Source organism: Peromyscus leucopus, chromosome X, assembly GCF_004664715.2.
Source record: "Peromyscus leucopus breed LL Stock chromosome X, UCI_PerLeu_2.1, whole genome shotgun sequence".
Taxonomy (NCBI): Eukaryota; Metazoa; Chordata; class Mammalia; order Rodentia; family Cricetidae; genus Peromyscus; species Peromyscus leucopus.
The window spans coordinates 60,629,830-60,650,423 of NC_051083.1; the positions used below are offsets into that span (position 1 = coordinate 60,629,830).

Genomic DNA, 20,594 nt, shown 5'->3' on the forward strand with positions numbered 1-20,594 from the left:
TTGTGATGCATCTTTCTCAACATCCTGAAAAGGTAATGTAGGTAAAATATGCTCATAAACATTAAAACTAGTTGTTAGAAAGACGTAACTAGCATTATAATTTAAGTTTTAAAGCATAAATACTTGCAGCTTAATCTGCACTGACAATGATTGTCGAAGCCTAGAATTCAACATTTACAAATTCTCATTCACACACACAAAACACACTATTATCACACAACTTGTGTCTTGAGAGAATCTTCTGCTTTTTAAATCTTTGGCCTCCCAGTCAATCCCAAGTTCAACCAACTTTTCCGAGTTCTGGTAGTTACCTGGACCACTGAGGCATTGCCACAAGACTTCTTCTCTTTTGAAACATCCTTTTTCTCTAGATATTAAGATAGCTACACCAGCTTGTTTCTTCTGTGGTGTATGTTGGTATGGGATTATCTATTGCTTGATTTTTCATGGATGTGTTTAGCTTCTTTGGGTTGAATTTTCCCTTCTAGTGCTTTCTGTAGGGCTGGGTTTGTAGACAGGTATTGATTAAATCTGGTTTTATCCTGGAATATTTTGTTTATTCCACCTATGGTGATTAAGAGTTTTGCTGGGTATAATAGTCTGGGTTGGCATCCGTGGTCTCTTAGTGTCTGCATGAGATTTGTCCATGATCTTCTAGCTTTCATAGTCTCTATTGAGTAGTCTGGTGTCATTCTGATGGGTTTACCTTTATATGTTACTTGGTCTTTTTCCTTTGCGGCTCTTAATATTTTTTCTTTGTTCTGTGTGTTTAGTGTTTTGATTATTATGTGGCGAGGGGACTTTTTTTTTGGATCCAGCCTATTCGGTGTTCTGTAAGCTTCTTGTATCTTCATATGTATTTCTTTCTCTAGGTTAGGAAAGTTTTCTTCTATGATTTTGTTGAATATATTTTCTGTGCCTTTGAGTTGGTATTCTTCTCCTTCTTCTATCCCTATTATTCTTAGGTTTGGTCTTTTCATGGTGTCCCAAATTTCCTGGATGTTTTGTGTTACGACTTTTTTGTCTTTAGTGTTTTCTTTGACTGACAAATCTATTTTCTCTATCGTGTCTTCAGTGTCAGAGATTCTCTGTTCCATCTCTTGCAATCGGTTGGTTATGCTTGTTTCTGTAGTTCCTGTTCGTTTTGTCAGGATTTCTATTTCCAGCATTCCCTCAGCATGTGTTTTCTTTATTGTCTCAAATTCATTTTTCAGATCTTGGAATGTTTCTTTCATCTGTTTAATTGCTTTTTCTTGTCTTGATTTGATTTCTTCCCATTTTTTGTTCGTTTTTTCTTCCATTTCTTTAAGGGAGTTTTTTATTCCCTCTTTAATGGAGTTTTTCATTTCCTCTTTAAGGGAAGTTTTTATTTCCTCTTTAAGAGAGTTTTTCATTTCCTCTTTAAGGAAAGTTTTTATTTCCTCATTGAGGGAATGTTTTATTTCTTCTTTAAGGGCCTCTATCATCTTCTTAAAGTCATTTTTAGGGTTGATCTCTTCTGTTTCTTCTGTCATGGTATGTTTAGGTCTTGCAGGTGTAGAATCACTAGGTTCTGATGTTGCCATATAGGTCTTTTATGTTTTTGCCTGTATTTTTGCACTGGCGTCTACTCATCTTTTCCTCTGTGCGGTGCAGGTGGTGTCTGTGTCTGAGAGTGCCTCTCTTGTTCTAATTTTTAGTCTTGGTTTAGTAGGGGTTCTTGGTTAAATTGGTGCTATTGGGCTGTTTCTTCAGGGACAGCTGATTTTAGTCGGTGAATTATATACTTATGATCCTGGTGATCTGGTTTGGTGACTGGGTAGCGCCTTCTTCTGTGTTCCCAGGTCACGTTTTGTTCATTTGTCAACTCCTCAGCTGATCTTGTTTCTTCAGACTTCAAACTGTAGGCATCTGAATCCTCTCCCAGATGGGTTTCAGCTGAGCAGGGTAATCTCACCAACACCTCCAAGTTGTTGGGTTTCACAGGATCAGCAGTTGGGCCCTGTGTTGTCCCCAGACGGAGTGTCCAGACTCGCCCTGGTTCCGACCCACGGAGATAGCCTCTTCCCCAGTTGTTGGGGCTAGGGGCGTCCCTGCTCCAAGCTGCGTCCGCCCCTCTCCATCCCCGGGCCTGTCCACCCCTGTGGCCCGCTGCCACAGGCCCACCTGCGTCCACTTGTCTCCGCCGCTGGGCCTGTATGTCCCTGTCAGCTGCCGCCGGGTCTGTCTGCCTCTGCGGGAGGCCAACGGGCCCGTCTGTCTCTGCCGGCCGCCACCGCGGGCCCACCTACCCCTGCCCGACACCGCCGCCGGGCCCATCTACCTCTGCGAACTGCCACCGTGCCTGTATGTCTCTGCCGGTTGCCGCCGGGCCTGTATGTCCCCGTCGGCCGCCACCACCAGGCCCCTCCACCTCCACGAGTTGCCGACCTGAGTCCGCCTGTCTCCACCGCGTGGCCTGTCTATTTCTGTGGGCTGCCGCCGGGCCTGAATGTCTCTGTCGGCCGCCGCCGGAGGTCCTGTCCACCTCCGTCTACTTATCTCTGCCGCCGGGCCTGTCCACCTCTGTGGGCCACCACTGGGCCTGAATGTCTCTGCCAGCTGCCGCCGGGCCTAAATGTCCCTGTCGGCCACTGCCCCCGGACCCATCTACCTCCGCGAGCCGCTGCCACAGGCCCACCTGCGTCTGCCTGTCTCTAGTATGTGTTTCTTGCTTGATGTTGTTTGCATTGGTTGTAGTTACATCTTATCTAGGTCATTATCCCTCATTATTTCTGCACAATATTTGATAACCATTCCTTTGTATATAGTTTTGTATTAGTTTAGAACCTTCTTATTTAGACAAAAGGGGGAGATGTAGTGGGTAGCCATTCCAGCTTGGATCTGGAAGTTCCAACCCCCATTGAGACTCTGGCAACTGTCACGCCTACGAGGTGGGGCGAGGGGAGGCGCCTGGGGACCCGAGAGCTGGATGGGCCAGCGTTCTCTCTGTGTGCTCTCGGTGCCGGGATGCTGAACGGTGAAAGGTGGACTGTGCAGAGCTCCGGAGAACACCACTGGATTGCAATATACCTTCCCCAGACCCTGCGACCTACCCATTACTTAATTTGTGAGTTACGCCATTAAATAAATATCCTTTTAACTACGTGGAGTGGCCAAAATAATTTCACCAATAAATATGGAATCTCTAAGAAATACTGTAGCTAGGGTTGGGGATTTAGCTCAGTGGTAGAGCGCTTGCCTAGCAAGCACAAGGCCCTGAGTTCGGTCCTCAGCTCCAGAAAAAAAAAAAAAAAAAAAAAAAAAAAAAAAGAAATACTGTAGCTATTTCATTATAGCCAAAATATTCATTTGTTAGAAAGAACAGGAGAATAGATAAATCTCAGGATTTATATTTTAAAAATGAGCCAGACATCAACTAGTACATATTGGATAATTCCATTTATACAAAACTTAAGAATAGCCCAAGATATTCTACAATAAAAGTCAGAATGTCTTTAATCCCAGCACTCGGGAGGCAGAGGCAGGCAGATCTCTGTGAGTTTGAGGCCAGTCTGGGCTTCCAAGTAAGCTCCAGGAAAGGCGCAAAGCTAAACAGAGAAACCCTGTCTCAGAAAAAAAACAAAGAAAAAACAAACAAACAAAAAAAGTCAGAATGTTGGGTTCCCCCCCCCCTTGGGAGAAGTGTGTATTAACTGGCACAGAAACAAAGAAGCTTCTCAGAGTGGTGACAGTTTCTGTATCCTGACCTACATTGACCTACAAGACTATTAAAAAAAATCAACCAACAAGCTGTACACTTAAGATTTGTGGAATTTACCATCACTAACTTATACTTTAGTAAGTTATTCCTAGGATAAATGAAAAATAATTTCAAAATACTACCCCACCAAACTTTTCAATAGAACATTCCTCTTTTTATAAATATTTTTATTTTATAATTAATTTAATTTTACATATCAGCCACAGATTCCCCCGTCCTTCCTCCTCCCACCCCTCAGCCTTCCCCCCCCCAATCCACCCACCATTCCCACCTCCTCCAGGGCAAGGTCTCCCCTGGGGAGTCAGCCCAGCCTGGCAGATTCAGTTGAGGCAGGTCCAAGCCCCTCCTCCCTGCACCAAGGCTGAGCAAAGTGTCTCAGCATAGGCACTCGGTTCCAAAAAGCCAGCCCATGCACCAAGGACAGGTCCTGGTTCCACTGCCTGGGGGCCTCCTAAACAGTTCAAGCTAATCAACTGTCTCACTTATCCAGAGGGCCTAGTCCAGTTCCATGGGGGCTGCTCAGCTATTGGTTCACAATTCATGTGTTTCCACTAGTTTGGCTATTTGTCTCTGTGCTTTTTCCAATCATGGTCTCACTATCTCTTGCTCATATAATCCCTCCTCTCTCGAGCGGATTGGACTCCTGGAGCTCCACCTGGGGCTTGGCCCTGGATCTCTGCATCTGCTTCCATCAGTCACTGGATGAGAGTTCTATCATGACAGTTAGGGTGTTCGGCCATCTGATTACCAGAGCAGGTCAGCTCAGGCACTCTCTCGACCATTGCCACTAGTCTATAGTGGAGGTATCCTTGTGGATTTCTGGGGACCTCTCTAGCACTCTGCTTCTTCCTATTCCCATGTAGTCTTCATATATCATGGTGTCTTTTTCCTTGTTCTTCCACTTTGTTCCTGATCCAGCTGGGACCTCCCGCTCCCCTAAGCTCTCTTTCCCTGACCCTTGGCCTCCATTACCCCCCCTCACCCCCAGTTTGCTCATGTAGATCTCATCCATTTCTCTGTCACTGGGCAATCCCTGTGTCTTTCTTAGGGTCCTCTTTACTAGGTAGCCTCCCTAGAGTTGTGAGTTGCAGTCTGGTTATCCTTTGCTTTACATCTAATATCCACTTATGAGTGAGTACATACCATGTTTGTCTTTCTGGGTTTGGGTTACCTCACTCAGGATGATATTTTCTAGTTCCATCCATTTGCCTGCAAACCTCATGATGTCATTGTTTTTCTCTGCTGAGTAGTACTCCATTGTGAATATGTACCACATTTTACATATCCACACACCTATGAACTTATGATTTTTTACAAAGAAACCAAAACTGTACAATGGAAAAAAGAAAGCATCTTCAACAAATGGTGCTGGCATAACTGGATGTCAACATGTAGAAGACTGCAAATAGATACATATCTGTCACTGTGCACAAAACTTAAGTCTATGTGGATCAAAGACCTCAACATAAATCCAGTTACTCTGAACCTTCTAGAAGAGAAAGTAGGAAGTAGTCTTGAACGCATTGGCACCAGAGATCACTTCCTAAATATAACACCAGTAGCACAGACACTGAGAGAAACAATTAATAAATGGGACCTCTTGAAACTGAGAAAAAGAAGCTTTTGTAGGGCAAAGGACACAGTCAATAAGACAAAACAACAGCCTACAGCATGGGGTGTCACAAAGATGTTCACCAACCCCACATCTGACAGAGGGCTGATATCCAGAATATATAAAGAACTCAAGAAATCAGACATTAAAATACCCAACCGTCCAATTTGAAAAATGGCCTATAGAGCTAAACAGAGAATTCTCACCAGAAGAAGCTCAAATGGCTGAAAGACATTTAAGGAATTGTTCAATATCCCTAATCATCAGGAAAATGGAACATTCCTCTTAAGCCACACAGGTACCATCTCCCATCTTTCCTTACTGGGCATCGTTTCATCTAAATTCTGCGTCCAGGACCCTCTTCTTTTCACTCTCTGAACCTATCTACAAGACCTATCTCCTACCAAACTCTTTCTTTCCCTACACTAGTTAACCCTGTCACTTTTCTATGTACCCTTATACATCCTTAAGGTATCACTTATTTCACTGGCACTACTGCTTTTAAAATACATTTTTAAATTTAATTCAGGTATAAAATATATACAGAAAATTTCAAAAACGCCAAAAGCATGGCTCTAAATTTTCACAAAGTGGTATGTGGAGAATTTTTTAAAACAAAATGTAGCCACTACTTTTATGCTTTAAAAATAGTAAAAGTGATTGCAATGATATATTCTTAAAAAGGAAAGAAATTTTGACACATACTACAACATAGAATGAACTATGAAGACAATATGTTAAATGAAATAAGCCATTCACAAAGACAAATAACATTTGGTTGTATTTGTGCATGTTACCTAGACTCGTCAAATTCATAGAGACAGACAATGCAATAGCAGCTATAGTAGGTAAGATGAAGGGAGAATCGTTTGATGGATATATTGTTAACATTTGGTATTCTAATGGAATAAACCAGATATAAATATTTAAAATCCCACTATACTATGGCATGTAGTAATTTTATCAAATGTATTTACACAATCACATCTTTATTAAATATTAAAATTAACCAGTTAACTTCCATACCCAATTGCAGTGGTCTAAAGAAATGTCCCCTATGCCAGGAATGGGTTACATCTAGTTGAGTTGTTGGCCAAAGGGGCCCCACAGAAAACCCACAAACAACACAGGTTATTGTCAAGGCTTATTGCCAAGGTTGTTCTCTACAAACTAAAGACAACACCTATACAACTCATGGAACATGAAGAAGTTGAACAGGTGCTTACGTAGCGCCTTCACTCCTACTGACTAGTTTTCATGGTACTAGAAGGTACCTGCATGCTACCAGAGGAGAAAGGTAAACACCAACTCAGCTACAATCTCTTCAATCTCCAATGGTGACCACTTTGCATGATCTGCTGGTGCAATAGTGGAACAAACTTTGAACAACAAACCACTATCTGACTGGATTTAAAGGCCTACTTTACAAGATGTAACCTAGGCCTGACATTGAAACTAGACAGGCCATAGCAATAAAATGACACTTAACGACATTCTGCTAAACCCATAGATCAGTGCCTTGCTCAGCCATTATCAGAGAAGCATCCTCTTTCAGTAGATACCAACTAACACAGAGACCCACAACTGGACAATGTGCAGAGAGTAAGAGAGCTTGGAACACTCAATTCTAAATGAGATAACTTCATCAAAACCCTCCCCTCAGGGATCACAGACCTATGAGGAAGAGGAAACAGAAAGATTCTAAGAGCCAGAAGTTATAGATGACTCCAAGCAAACAGTGTCTTCCAGACACAACAGGATTGATACACATATGGACTCACAAAGACTATGGCAGCATGAACAGGGCCTGCACAGGTTCAAGTCAGACAGGGTCCAGTGCTGAGAAGGGGAAGTGGACATGGGCTCTCATCCCTAACCAAGGAGCCATCTACAGTTGATGCCGACTTGCAAAGGAAAAATTAGTTTTATCAATGGAGTCTCACTGGGGATATTAACCACACTTCAGGGTAGGTCCCATGACCAGATAACACAAAATGAAGTCAATGATATATTTGTAAATGTTTTGTCTCATCACTTTGGGCATTTTTTGTATTACTGGTCTTTTACTTATACATTATGCTTCCTGTTTGCCTGCTAATGAGAGAGAGAAAGATGATGTAAAGTTGGGGGAGGGGAGGAGTTGAAGGAGGGGAAACCATGATCAGAATGTATTGTATAAAAAAAATCTTTTCAATAATTAAAAAAAGAAATGTTCCCCTACAAGCTCACATATTTTGCATACTTGGTTCCCAGTTGGTGGTACTTTTTGAGAATGTTATGAAATCTTTAAGAGGTTGAGCCTTGCTGGAGGTGGTGGGCTTTGGGAATTGACAGCCTTGCCTCACTTCCAACTTGTGTGCCCTCTCCCCGCTTTGTGCTTATGGTTGAAGATGTTATCTCTCAGTTTTCTGTTTTGGCCACATGCTGCCATGCCCCACTCTGCCATTACGGACTCTTCCCCTGAAGCTGTGAGCCAAAATAAATCCTTTCTTCAATGAGTTGCTTCTGGTCATGGTATTTCATCACAGCAACAGAAAAGGAACTAATATACCAAGAATGTTCTATCTTGGTGGTTTAAGGAAAACAATTAAAATTTAAACTATACAATAATAAAAGCTATAATTTACAAAGTAAAACAATGTTCAAAATGCTTTATATATACTAATTCACAAGTAGATTATAAATTTATGGGGTATATTATATTGCTATATAAATCTTACGGAAATTAATTCACTAAAATGTTAAATGATATGCCCAATAGATAATCTATTCACCAATGAGGGATCATATATCACAACTTTATAATAGCATAAACTATATTTCTTTAATCTACTTCTCTAATATTTAATGATCCTTACCAGCATTTCTGGTTCAACAGAGTCCTTATCCATCTTCCCAATTTCATAGCTTTGGCTATCATTAAAAAAGAAAAATATATGTGTACATATTCATGTCAAATATATATATATATATGAATATATATATACAGGTTATATATTACTAAGAAGATATGGTATAATCATATTTTATTCCAATTTTTCTATTTTGCATGACAACAGATTAGTCAATAATGCATAAAAGTCAATTTTATAAAGCAATAGTTTGTAATTGTAGAAAACCACAATTTTCTGAGGAAATAACCAAACAAATCAACATTTGAATTATAGTCATACTCTTCTATTTAGATATATATGCTGTCCTGGTTAGTTTTTTTGTCACCTTAATACAAGTTAGTCAGTCATTTGAGAAAATGCCACTACCAAATTGACCTATGGACAAACTTAGGAAGGCATTTTCTTGATTAATGATTTATGTAGGAGGACTCAGCCCACTGGGGGTGGTGTCACCCCTAAGCAGGTGGTCCTGCTTTATATAATAAAGGAGACTGAAAAGCCATGGGGAGCAAGCCAGTAAACAGCATTCCTTCATGATTTCTGCTTCAGTTCCTGCCTACAGGTTCCTGCCTTGAGCTCCTGCCCTGACTACCTTCAGTGATGAAGTGTGACCTGAGAGTTGTAAAAAATAAACCCTTTCCTCCCCAAGTTGCTTTTAGTCATGGTGTCTTATCACAGCAAAAGAAACCATAACTAAGGCATATGTATATATTTTTATATACTACATTAAAGTAGTTTACATATGTATATAAGCTTTTACTTAACAAAATTTTACGGCTGATGTGTGTGTGTGTGTGTGTGTGTGTGTGTGTGTGTGTGTATCAAGTATTTTTTCACAAGAGCAAATACATTAATGATATTCATTAATGTACTGGGTGGTTTTGTGTGTCAACTTGACATAAGCTAGAGTCATCAGAGAGGAAGGAGCCTCAGTTGAGGAAATGCCTCCATGAGATCCAGCTGTAAGGCATTTTCTCATTTAGTGATCAATGGGAGAGGGCCCAGCCCATGGTAGGTGGTACCATCCCTGGGCTGCTGGTCCTGGGTCCTATAAGAAGGTGGGCTGAGCAAGCCAGGGGAAACAAGCCAGTAAGCAGGCCCCCTCCATGGCCTCTGCATCAGCTCCTGTCTCCAGGATCCTGCCCTGCTTGAGTTCCTGTTCTGACATTATTCAGTGATGAACAGCAATGCTGAAATGTAAGCCAAATACACCCTTTCCTCCCAAGCTTGTCTTTTGGTCATGGTTTTTTGTCTCAGCAATAGAAACCCTACCTAAGACAATTAAGCATCACACTATGTTCTATAAAGCACTATCAGTTCTACCTTTGCAGCTGAGTAAACCAAAAACAGTAGGGAATAGCTTTTAATATAGCCTAGATTTGTATTCAGAATGAATGAAGTGACTGGAAATAGAAATTTGACTTTTGGCTTTCTTCATTATTAAATTATATTATCTATGGGACACCATGATAACCATAAATAATATACTAATAAGCCTCAGGGCTTCAAAATCTGAAAATGAAAAAAGGAAAACAAAGATCATTCACCATAATATTTTTATTCCAAATGAGTATGCCAATAAGTCACGGTTAAATGAACAAAATTGAAGACTGTCTTAATTATGGTTACTATTGTTGTGATGAAACATCATGACCAAAATTAACTTGGAAAGGGAAGGGTTTATTTCACTCAGTTACACAAAATGGTTCATCACCAAAAGCAGCAAAGGCAGGAACTCAAACAGGGCAGGAGCCTGGAGACAGGAGTTGATGCGGAGGCCATAAAGGAGAGCTGCTTGCTGGCTTGCTTCCTCTGGTTTGCTCAGCCTGCTTGCTTACAGAACCCAGAACCAGCAGCCCGGGGTTGGCCCCACCATGGTCTGTGCCCTCCCACATTGATCACTAATTAAGAAAATGCCCTACAAGCCTTCCTCCAGACAGGTTTCTTTGGAGGCATTTTCTTAATTGAGGTTCTCTCAGATGACTCTGGCTTGTGTCAAGTTGAAATAAAACTAGCCAGCACAAAACAATACTGTTACTGGAGTTTTTAGGGCACAAAATCTGGGTGGTAACAGCCCTAACAAACTCGTTCATCCATGCATTGTCAATATGCTAATTAAAGAGATAAGTTCTAGTGAAAGGCCAAGAAAGGGAATTTATTTTATGTGGCCACACTGGGAAGAAGGACAAATACAGTCCAGAGATCTCCAAGTTTATCTTTGGGGGTAATGACATGATGTTTGGGTTTAAATAGAGGGCAAGAGGTATGCATAAATGAACTGTCACAGTTAAAGTGTGATCTCTCTCTCTCTCTCTCTCTCTCTCTCTCTCTCTCTCTCCACTCACACACACACACACACACACACACACACACACACACACCCATCACTGTCTCAAATCCAGTTTGATACGTTATCAGTTCTACATGAAATCTCTTCCTAAGGGCAAGTTCCTCCTCTGGCTGACACCAGGCTTCAGCCTTATCCTTCTTCCAGCTTGAGATTCCTGGTAAAAATGCCAAGTTTGGGGAGAAATAATTGTTTGAGTTGTTTGATAGCTAAATAAAGGGACAGAAAAAGCCTTTCTTTAGAATATTTCCACTCCAGCCAGAGAGTTACAATATTTTGAAACATAAAAACTTTTTAAATATACAGATCCAAGACCAGAAGTGCAGCAGGCACATGACTATATAATTCAGCACTTGGGAGGTGGAGTCAGAAGGATAAGGAGTTAAAGACCAGTTATAGCTACATGAGACTGTCTCAGCAAACAAAAACTAGACTACATGATGAATTCAAGACCAGCTTGGCCTACATAATGAGACCTTGTCCTAAAGTGGGGAAAAAGGCTGTATGTGCCAGGACGTGTCTGTAATCCCAGTAATTAGTAAGTAGAAGCAGGACGGTGGGTTCAAGACCAACCTGGACTATAAAGTTAGATTTTATCTAAAAAAGAAAAAAAAATCGACAAATGAGATAGTTGAGTAATTAGCATGCTAGTAAAGATATAATTCTTGCCTAGTACTAGTAACTGTCAGTCCTATTAATAGAGATATATTCTAGAACATTAACAAGGTCTAGTCAAAAATAACAATGACAGGGTGGGATTGCAACCATCCTGGCAGGGATGAAGAGACTCTAAAGAGACAAAGGACTCAGAAGTTCCAGGGTAGCTATTATGGCTGTTGACTGTCTAGGAGCCTAGCCTCTGGAATTATGGACACCTTAACTTTGTTAAGTTTGTTAAGTTATGGAGTTATGAAATGAGAGACCTCCATCACAGGCAAGAATCACTGTTCATGTTTCCTGCTACCTGCTCTAGTCAAGTGGCACAGTGGTTCTACCCAGTGGAAAAGGGAAGCAGTAAAGAAGTTCTTTGCATTTCTTCCCAGGGGAATTGATTTTATTTGGACAGAGACCAGAGGTGGTAAATACAAGGAGGCTAGTTGCTCATGATAGCAGTAACAAGTGAAACATGCAAAAGGTTAGCATAAAGATGCAAGGAAAAAATAGACAAGAACAACATCTTGGGATCACAATTATCTTGGAGGGTTCAAGAAAACTAAACCCATATATGAGGCTGCATCCACAGAGGCCCAACCAAAGGCAGTAGTAAGACAGACTAGAAAGCATTACTTAAGGCATACACAGATCCATCAGCAAAGAATATTCAGCCAAAGTGGCTCAAGAGCTTAGGCAGAATTTGACCAAATACCAAATGGAAATTACACTAGGATAAAGAGTGGCTGTCAGAAAGGTAAACTTAAAAATCAAATCAACCTCCTACTTGGGGTTTGAGAGAGATGTGTTTGCCTAAGATTTTCTTCTCTCAAAAGCAGAAAGATAATCTATGAATTACTAGTCCCTATCTGACTGCAGAGCAAAACAACAAATTTCTTAACTGTGAAAATACTCTCTAAACAAATAAAAAGAAAACTCTGAGAAGGAGCCACTAGAGGCCACAAATTGTGAGGAAAATAACTTTTACCAAGCTAGTCCAGCCAGATGACTAAATGAATAATAAAAATATTAAGCTCCAAATGAGAAGCAACAACATGTAGGCATTCTACAATGTACCTTCCAAAATATTACAGAACAGGACAATGTGAGAAATATAGAAGAAAAAAATCAAGGTATAAGAACTTCCTCTCGAAGGCTCAAATGTTGCATTTAGCCTTCAAAACCAAAACTGCAATTATAAATATGTTCAAGTAATAAGGAAAATCATGTTTAAAGAATTAAAGGAAAGTATCAAAACAATGAATTAAACGAAGCTTAAATCTGTCTCCTAAAGAAAATACACAAAGGGCATCTGCCCTTTAACTATCAAAGCAATAAGCCCAGGGGAAAAGACCACTGCCAGTCCTAGAACTAGTGGCTATCTTCCATCTACTGTCCTGTAAGGCCCATAGGACTCCTTCTTCAAAAGTGAAGGATCTTGGTTCTTTGAAAAGATGAACAAGATTGACAATCCCATAGCCAAATTAACCAAAAGAAAGCCAAAAATACACAGAATAATATTATTAAATAGATGTTATAACAGATTACAATGAAATCCAGAGAATCCTTAGGAAATAGTTTGAAAACATATTCCAAATACCTAGGAAATATAGAATAGATAAATCCCAAACATATGATCTACAAAAGTTAAATGAAAGAGATATAAAAACAACTTGAATCTGTAACAAGCAATGAAACTGAAATAATTATAAAAAGTATACTCAAAAAGAGAAGCCCAGACAGACTCACTGATGAATCTTACCAACCCATTAAGGAAGAACTAAGACCAACACTCACTCCTCAAAATGTTTGTCAACTTGACTACATCTGGAATTAACTAAACCCCAAGGTGTTGGACATATCTGTGAGGGATTTTCTTAATTATATTACTGAGGTGGGAAGATCCACCCTAAATCTGGGCCACACCTTCTGGTGGTAGCCAATGTAAAAAGGACATGGAGAAAGGGAGATTTTCTTTTTGCCTGATTGCCCTCACTCTCACTGGCAAATTCATCTATCCTGTTGCTGAGACTTTCCTTCACTGGTATTAAAAAACAACTTTCCCAGGATTTCAATGTAAACTGAAGACTAACAGCTCTCTAGGAATCCTCTGGAACTCTAGCACTAGAATGGAACTGCTGATACATCTAGCCTTAAGGACTAAGCAACTTTCAGATTCTTGGCCTTTCTATCATTGAGAAAAGTACTATTGGACTACCTTGATCACAGCCTGTAAGCCAATATAGTAAGTCCCCCTTACACACATATTCATTCCATCAGTTCTGTTCCTTTAGAGAACCCTGACTAACACACTGTTCCACAAAATGGAAAGGAAAGGAACACAATAAAACTCATTCTACACATACCAAATACAATGACATGATCCCCTACTTAAAAGACCCCGATGACTGTACCAGAAAACCCCACTGTTAGAACATGGTCCAAGAATGGAGTCCTGTGAGGAGATATCTGAGTGCTTGTGAAAAAAACTCCAAGAAATGAAGACAAGAGTCTTGTGACCTCAGTTTCTTCAAAAACATGGAATTGTTCTTGGAATGGGCTTTTGTGCCCCTCCCAGGTGTAGCAGATAGGACTGAGTTTACTTCAGATTATTCACTACAACTGGCGATTGTTATTTGTTTATATGCCACATGGTTTTGCCACATGCAGCTTCTCTGCCACCCGTGTGATTAGACACTTTACTCGTGTGACTCCTCTTAACCCTCAGAGTATAAACTGTCTGATACTCTGAATAAAGTTGACTATTTATCATTTATCAGCTCCATTCTCCCAGCTTCCACCACCTCTAGAACAGTGACACTCTATGATGTGATTAATAGTTTCTTCAAGGTAACAGGATTCAAAATCAACATACAGAAAAAAAGTAGTCTTTCTTTATACCAATAATAAATTTGTCAAGGAAGAAATCACAAAAAGTCTTCTTTATAGTACTTTCATGTAAAATAAAATACCTGGAAATAAATCTAACCAAAGAGGCGATTTTGATAAACTTATCCAAAACATACATTGAGGAAGAAAAGTTAGCATCTTCAATATATGGTACTGGTAAAACTTGATAGCTACATATAGATGGGTGAAACTATATCCAAACTTCTCATCCTGAACAACAACAACAAAAAGAACACTTAAGTGGATCAAGGACCTGAAGTTAAGACCTAAAACCTTAGAACTGCTAAAAGAAAACAGAAGTAAAAACATTTCAAGGTATGGGGATAGGCAGAGACTCTAAAAAAGATTCCAATAGCATCCCGAATAATTAACAAATGGGACTGTAGGGAATTATGTAGTTTCTATACTGCAAAGGAAACAATCACCAAAGTGAAGAGACAGTCTATAAGATGGAAAAAACCTTTGTTATACAAATATGCCACACAGGAAATTAACATCTAGAGTGTATAAAGAAAAGCAAAAATTAAACATCAAAAATAAATTAAAAAATTGAACAAAGAATTCTCAAAAGAAGAAATACAAAGGGCTAATAAATACCTGAAAAAGTGTTTGACAATCAAGAAACAGGGGAAAGCTTTTTTTATGCCATCTTTCTAGGCCATCAACACGGTGCACATAAATGTCCTGGCCTATGCCCTTATGGTGGTTTGCATAAGAATGGCCCCCATTTGAATACTTAGTCATCAAGGAGTAGCACTACTCTGGAGAGATTAGTAGGTACGGCCTTGTTGGAGGAAGTGTGTCACTGGGTGGTGGGCTTTGAGGTTTCAGAAGCTCAAGCCAGGCCCAGGGGTTTTTTTTCTTCCTGCTGCCTGCAGAACAGAATGTAGAACTCTCAGCTACTTCTCCAACACCATGTCTACCTACATGCCACCATGCTCCCTGCCATGACAAAAAAACTAGACTTCTAAAACTGTAAGCAAGCCCCAATTAAATGCTTTCTTTTATAAGAGTTACATGACCATGGTGTCTCTTCATAGCAATAGAATACTGACTAAAACAGCTCTCAAGAGTGTGAAATAAAGCATGGTTATATTGGTGAATTTGAAATCACTGATTATCACAGAGCTGGGAAAATTATTGTGAACCTCACAAGCAGGTCCACCAACTGTGGAGTGAACAGCCCCAGATTTGATGTGCAGCTCAAAGACCGAAAAAGATAGAAAAAAAAATTCTGCTTCCATCCCAGTCTGGTTTCATTGTACTGACAACTTCAGTGAGCATCATGAACATGAAGATCACAATGAAAACATATAAGAGGAAAAACTCTGGGATTTTTTAAATCTAGAGGTATAAAACATATATAAATAGCCAGGCGGTGGTGGCGCACGCCTTTAATCCCAGCACTCGGGAGGCAGAGCCAGGCGGATCTCTGTGAGTTCGAGGCCAGCCTGGTCTCCAAAGCGAGTTCCAGGAAAGGCGCAAAGCTACACAGAGAAACCCTGTCTCGAAAAACCAAAAAAAAAAAAAAAAAAAAAGAAAAGAAAAAAAAACATATATAAATAAAAAGCCTCAGTCGGGGGAAAAAACAGAAGGATGAAAGCATGCTAATCCTCAGATTGCTTTTGCTGTTTAACTGGACCTTGATTCCTTGCCCAGGGAATAGTCCCACTCAAAATTAAGATAGGTCCTGCCACCTCAATTAATGCATAAGTATGCACAGAGGCCCATCTCCTAAGAGGTTATAGATTTTTATCAAGTCAAAAATTAACACTAACCAGAGGGATGGGGTAAGGCAGTGGGGAAAGGAGATGAGTAAGAACAAAGTATAATGAAACATATGTATGAAATGTCATAATAAAATTCATCACTGTATATTGCTGATTTAAATAATAACAACAAACGAGATAGTAAAGGAGCAAAAGAGAGAAAAGGAATCATGAGACATATAGAAAAGAACAAAGAAAGCATAGATCTACCAATATTAATAAATTTCAACAGTATTAAGAGGTTGAAAGTACTGTTTCTCTCTATCCCCATGATGTCTCTCTCTATCATGGTATCTCTTTCATTGCTTCCCCCTCCATCCCTGTTCCAGCTCAACCATCCCATTCCCTTTTGTTCTCATCCCCTATCCCCTACCCTCCATTGCCCTCCCTCATCCCCAGTTTACTCACGGAGATCTAATCTATTTCCCCTTCCCAGGGTGATCCCTCTTTGGGTCCTCCTTGTTAGCTAGCTTCTCTGGAGCTGTGGATTGTAGTCTGGTTATCCTTTGCTTTACATCTAGTATCCACTTATGAGTGAGTACATACCATAGTTGTCCTCCTGAGTCTGGGTTACCTCACACAGGGTGATTTTTTTCTAGTTCCATCCATTTGCCTGCAAATGTCATGCTTTCATTGTTTTTCTCTGCTGAGTAGTATTCCATTGTGTATATGTACATTTTCTTTATCCAGTCTTCAGTTGAGGAGCATCTAGGTTGTTTCTGGCTATTACAAATAATGCTGCTATGAACATAGTTGAGCATGTGTCCTAATGGTATGATTGAGCATTCCTTGGGCATATGCCCAAGAGTGGTATAGCTGGGTCTCAAGGTAAATTACCAGTTTTCTTTCTTTTTTTAAAAAAGATTTATTTATTTATTATGTATACAGCATGTATGACTGCAGGCCAGAAGAGGGCACCAGATCTAATTACGGATGGTTGTGAGCCACCATGTGGTTGCTGGGAATTGAACTCAGGACCTCTGGAAGAGCAGTCAGTGCTCTTAACCTCTGAGCCATCTCTCCAGCCCCGATTACCAGTTTTCTAAGAAACCACCATACTGATTTCCAAAGTTGCTGTACCAGTTTGCATTCCCACCCATAGTGGATAAGTGTCCCCCTTGCTCCACATCCTCTCCAACATTAAGCTGTCTGCAGTGCTTCTGATCTTAGCCATTCTGACAGGTGTAATAATTGCCAGGAATCCCCAAGGATGACCCCAGCTTGAACTACTAGAAATAGTGGAGAGGGTGCCTGAACTGAACTGGCTTGCCCCAGTGATCAGACCAGTGAATATCCTAACTGTTATCACAGAGCTCTTCTCCAATGACTGATGGAAGCAGATGCAGAGATCCGCAACCAAACACCAGGCAGAGCTCCAGGAGTCCAGTCAAAGAGAGAGAAGAGGGAATTTATGAGCAAGTGCATCAGGATCATGGTGGGGAAACCTGCATGGGACTGGACTAGGCCCTCTGCATAAGTGAGACAGCTGTGTAGCTTGATCTGCTTGGGGGGCCCCCTGTTGGCAAGATCAGAATCCATCTGGTGCATGAGGGACTTTGTGGAGCCCACTACCTATGATGGGACACCTCATGAAGCCTTGAGATGGGAAAGGGCTTGGATTTGCCTCTACTGGATGTGCCTCCCCATGGGAGGCCTTGCCTTCTTGTGGAGGGGAGTGAGGGGTGAATTGGGAGGGGGAGGGTAGGGGGGGGAGTAGGGAAGAGGGGGATCTTTGATTGGTGTGTAAAATGAATGAAAAATTTCTTAATAAAAAATTAAAAGAAAAGAAGAGGGGAAAAAAGAGGTGGGATAATGCTCTTGTATACTGTAAAGATTTGTCACTCCTATTAGTTTAATAAAACGCTGATTGGCCAGTAGCCAGGCAGGAAGTATAGGCAGGGTGACCAGACTAGAAGGCTGGGAAGAGGAAAGAGAGAGACCGAGTCACCAGCCAGATGCAGAGGAAGCAAGATGAGAATGTTGGACTGAGAAAAGGTACCAAGCCATGTGACTAAACATAGACAAGAATTATGGGTTAATTTAAGTGTAACAGCCAGTTAGTTATAAGTCTGAACAATAGGCCAAACAGTATGTAATTAATATAAGCCTCTGTGTATTTATTTAGAACTAAACGGCTGCTGCCTGGGTGGGACCAGGTGGGACTGAGAAACTTCTATCTAAAGTAAAGGGATAGAACAAAATATAACAAAAAACAACCATAAGAAAACTTGAATGGCTGTGGTAATATAAAACAGACTTCAAAACAAAAAAAATTAATTATCTAGAGATAAAGAAGAGTATTTAGAACCAGGCATGGTGGTGCACACCTTAATCCCAACACTTGGGAAGTGGAGAAAAATCAGGAGTTCAAGGCTATCCTCCACTATACAATTTTATTGTATTATTTAATCTATCTATATTTAATGGACCCCTGGGTTACATGAGACCCTGTTTCAAAAAATGAAACAAAACAAAGTGGAGAGATTTTACAGCAAGTATACACCACAAAAATACATGAAAGAAAATTTGAAAAATTGAAGGCAAAAGCACATTACTCAACAACAATTGGGAACTTCAATACTCTTCTTTCAATAATGGATAGAAGTAAGTATAATTGACAACATATACAAAAGACTTAACAACACTGTAAACCTACTAAACCCTAAAATCCATTTATAGCACAGACCACCAACATTCTTTTCAAATATACATAGAAGGTACATCAGAACAGAACATATGCTGGCCACACAAAATCACATTAGATTTAAGAGACTTGTAATCATAAAATATATTCTTTCAACATGGAATTAAGTTTAAGACCAACTACACAAGGAAACTTAGTGAACTAGTAAATGTGAAAATTAAACAATATACAGATGAAAAACCAATGGTTCAATTAATAAAATTAGAAGAGGAATTAGAAAAATACCTTGAGTTGATTAGGTAAAAACATAAAAACCAAAACTTATTGGGACATAGCTAAAGCAATGCTTTCAGTAAAATGTATAGATAGACACTCCAATACTTAGAAAAGAATAAAAGTATCAAGTCAATATGCAAATAATCTACCCAAGGACAAGGAAGAAAGAGGAGCGTCTAAAGTGTAGAAGAAAAGAAATAAAAAAGATTAGCATGGAAATAAAATAAAAATTGAAAAACAATGGGGATAATTAAGAAACCCAAAATCTGGTGCTTTCAAAAGCAAAGGGCAAAGCTGTTAGCTTTATTGACAAGGAAAATGAACAAGAAGTTTTCAATTATTAAAATTAGGAATGAAGGAACAGACACTATTGACACTTGGAGAAAGATTATCCCTAGAAAATTAAAGATCTAACACCTGAGCTGTGTTCCCTTGAATAAATATCTTACTCTTGGAACATTTCTATTTCCTGAGCTATACAGAATTAAAGTTGTTGAGATCATTCATTTTCAAACATTTTATAAACAAGCAAATCATTTTTTCAAAAAAATCTTACAAGAAAATATCAAGTAACTAATTTAAAGTATAACTTATAGACTGTGTTTTCCTGGCAGGATCCAAAAACACTACAGAAAACAGTTTCTAAATTCCTAAAGTAGACAATTCATAAGATTTCTTCTAGGTCTAAATTAATATCTATATTAAATTATATTCTATTTTGAAATTCTTATTGCATGATTTGTAATTCCACTAGATGGTGCTAATGTGTTTCATTTTCTCCTAAAATCAGTTTGTATATGATTGTTTTCAGAATTAATAATTTGTCATGGTACATAGATAAATCCTTAATCTTTTCAATACGTTTTTCATTTTTTTCTTTGAGAATTTCATACATGCATACAATATGCTTTGATTATATTCACCCTTTACTCTCCCTGACTTTTCCCAGATCTTTCCCTCATATCTCCTCGCCTCATAGCTCATGTTTCCTTCTTAAATATGCATGTGTGTGGATGCATATAAAATGTTAGGTTTCTATATGACTTTTCAAACATCCTTACTGTTATTTTGCCACCCTCTTAGCCCTTCCTCTGCCCTATGCTCCCATCTCCTTCCCTACTTAAAACCCCTACCCCATTACTCCTTTCCCCCTTTATATAACCTATGTTCTATGAAAGTCTGCTAAAGAAAATTGGGAAATAATATATGAACAAAATGAGTTCAACAAAGAGAAGCCACATAAAAGAAAAATAAAATAAATCTGAAACTAAAAACACAATGATTAAATTGAAAAAAATCCACAGGAAGTTTAACAGCAGACTTTTTAATATTTTATTTTGTAAAGTTTGCTATTTAAAAAACTTGGAAATAAAATAAACATCACATGCCAAAATTAATCAGACCTAAATTCTATACATCTAATGAACTTCTGTAGTTAGAATTCTGAAGCTGTGGAGTTTCACAATGGATTTTATACTTTCACCATCAAATAAATTTTTATGCACTTATCTACCACCAAAAATGAAAAATCCACTTAAGTCCAAGTGGATCAAAGACCTCAACATAAATCCAGCTACTCTGAAAATTCTAGAAGAGAAAGTAGGAAGTAGTCTTGAACACCTTGGCATAGGAGATCACTTCCTAAATATAACACCAGTAGCTCAGACACTGAGAGAAACAATCAATCAATGGGACCTCTTGAAACTGAGAAGCTTTTGTGGAGCAAAGGATACGGTCAACAAGGCAAAT

The 20,594-nt window shown here is 39.5% G+C and overlaps 1 protein-coding gene across 1 annotated transcript in view; it reads right to left on the minus strand.

The window, feature by feature from the left end:
- Tex11 (testis expressed 11) overlaps positions 1-20,594 on the minus strand; it is a 387,858-nt gene that overhangs the window by 284,606 nt on the left and 82,658 nt on the right. Inside the window, 1 exon segment of the mRNA XM_037199204.1 lies at positions 8,213-8,267. Within this exon segment, the coding sequence (XP_037055099.1) occupies positions 8,213-8,267 (55 nt within the window).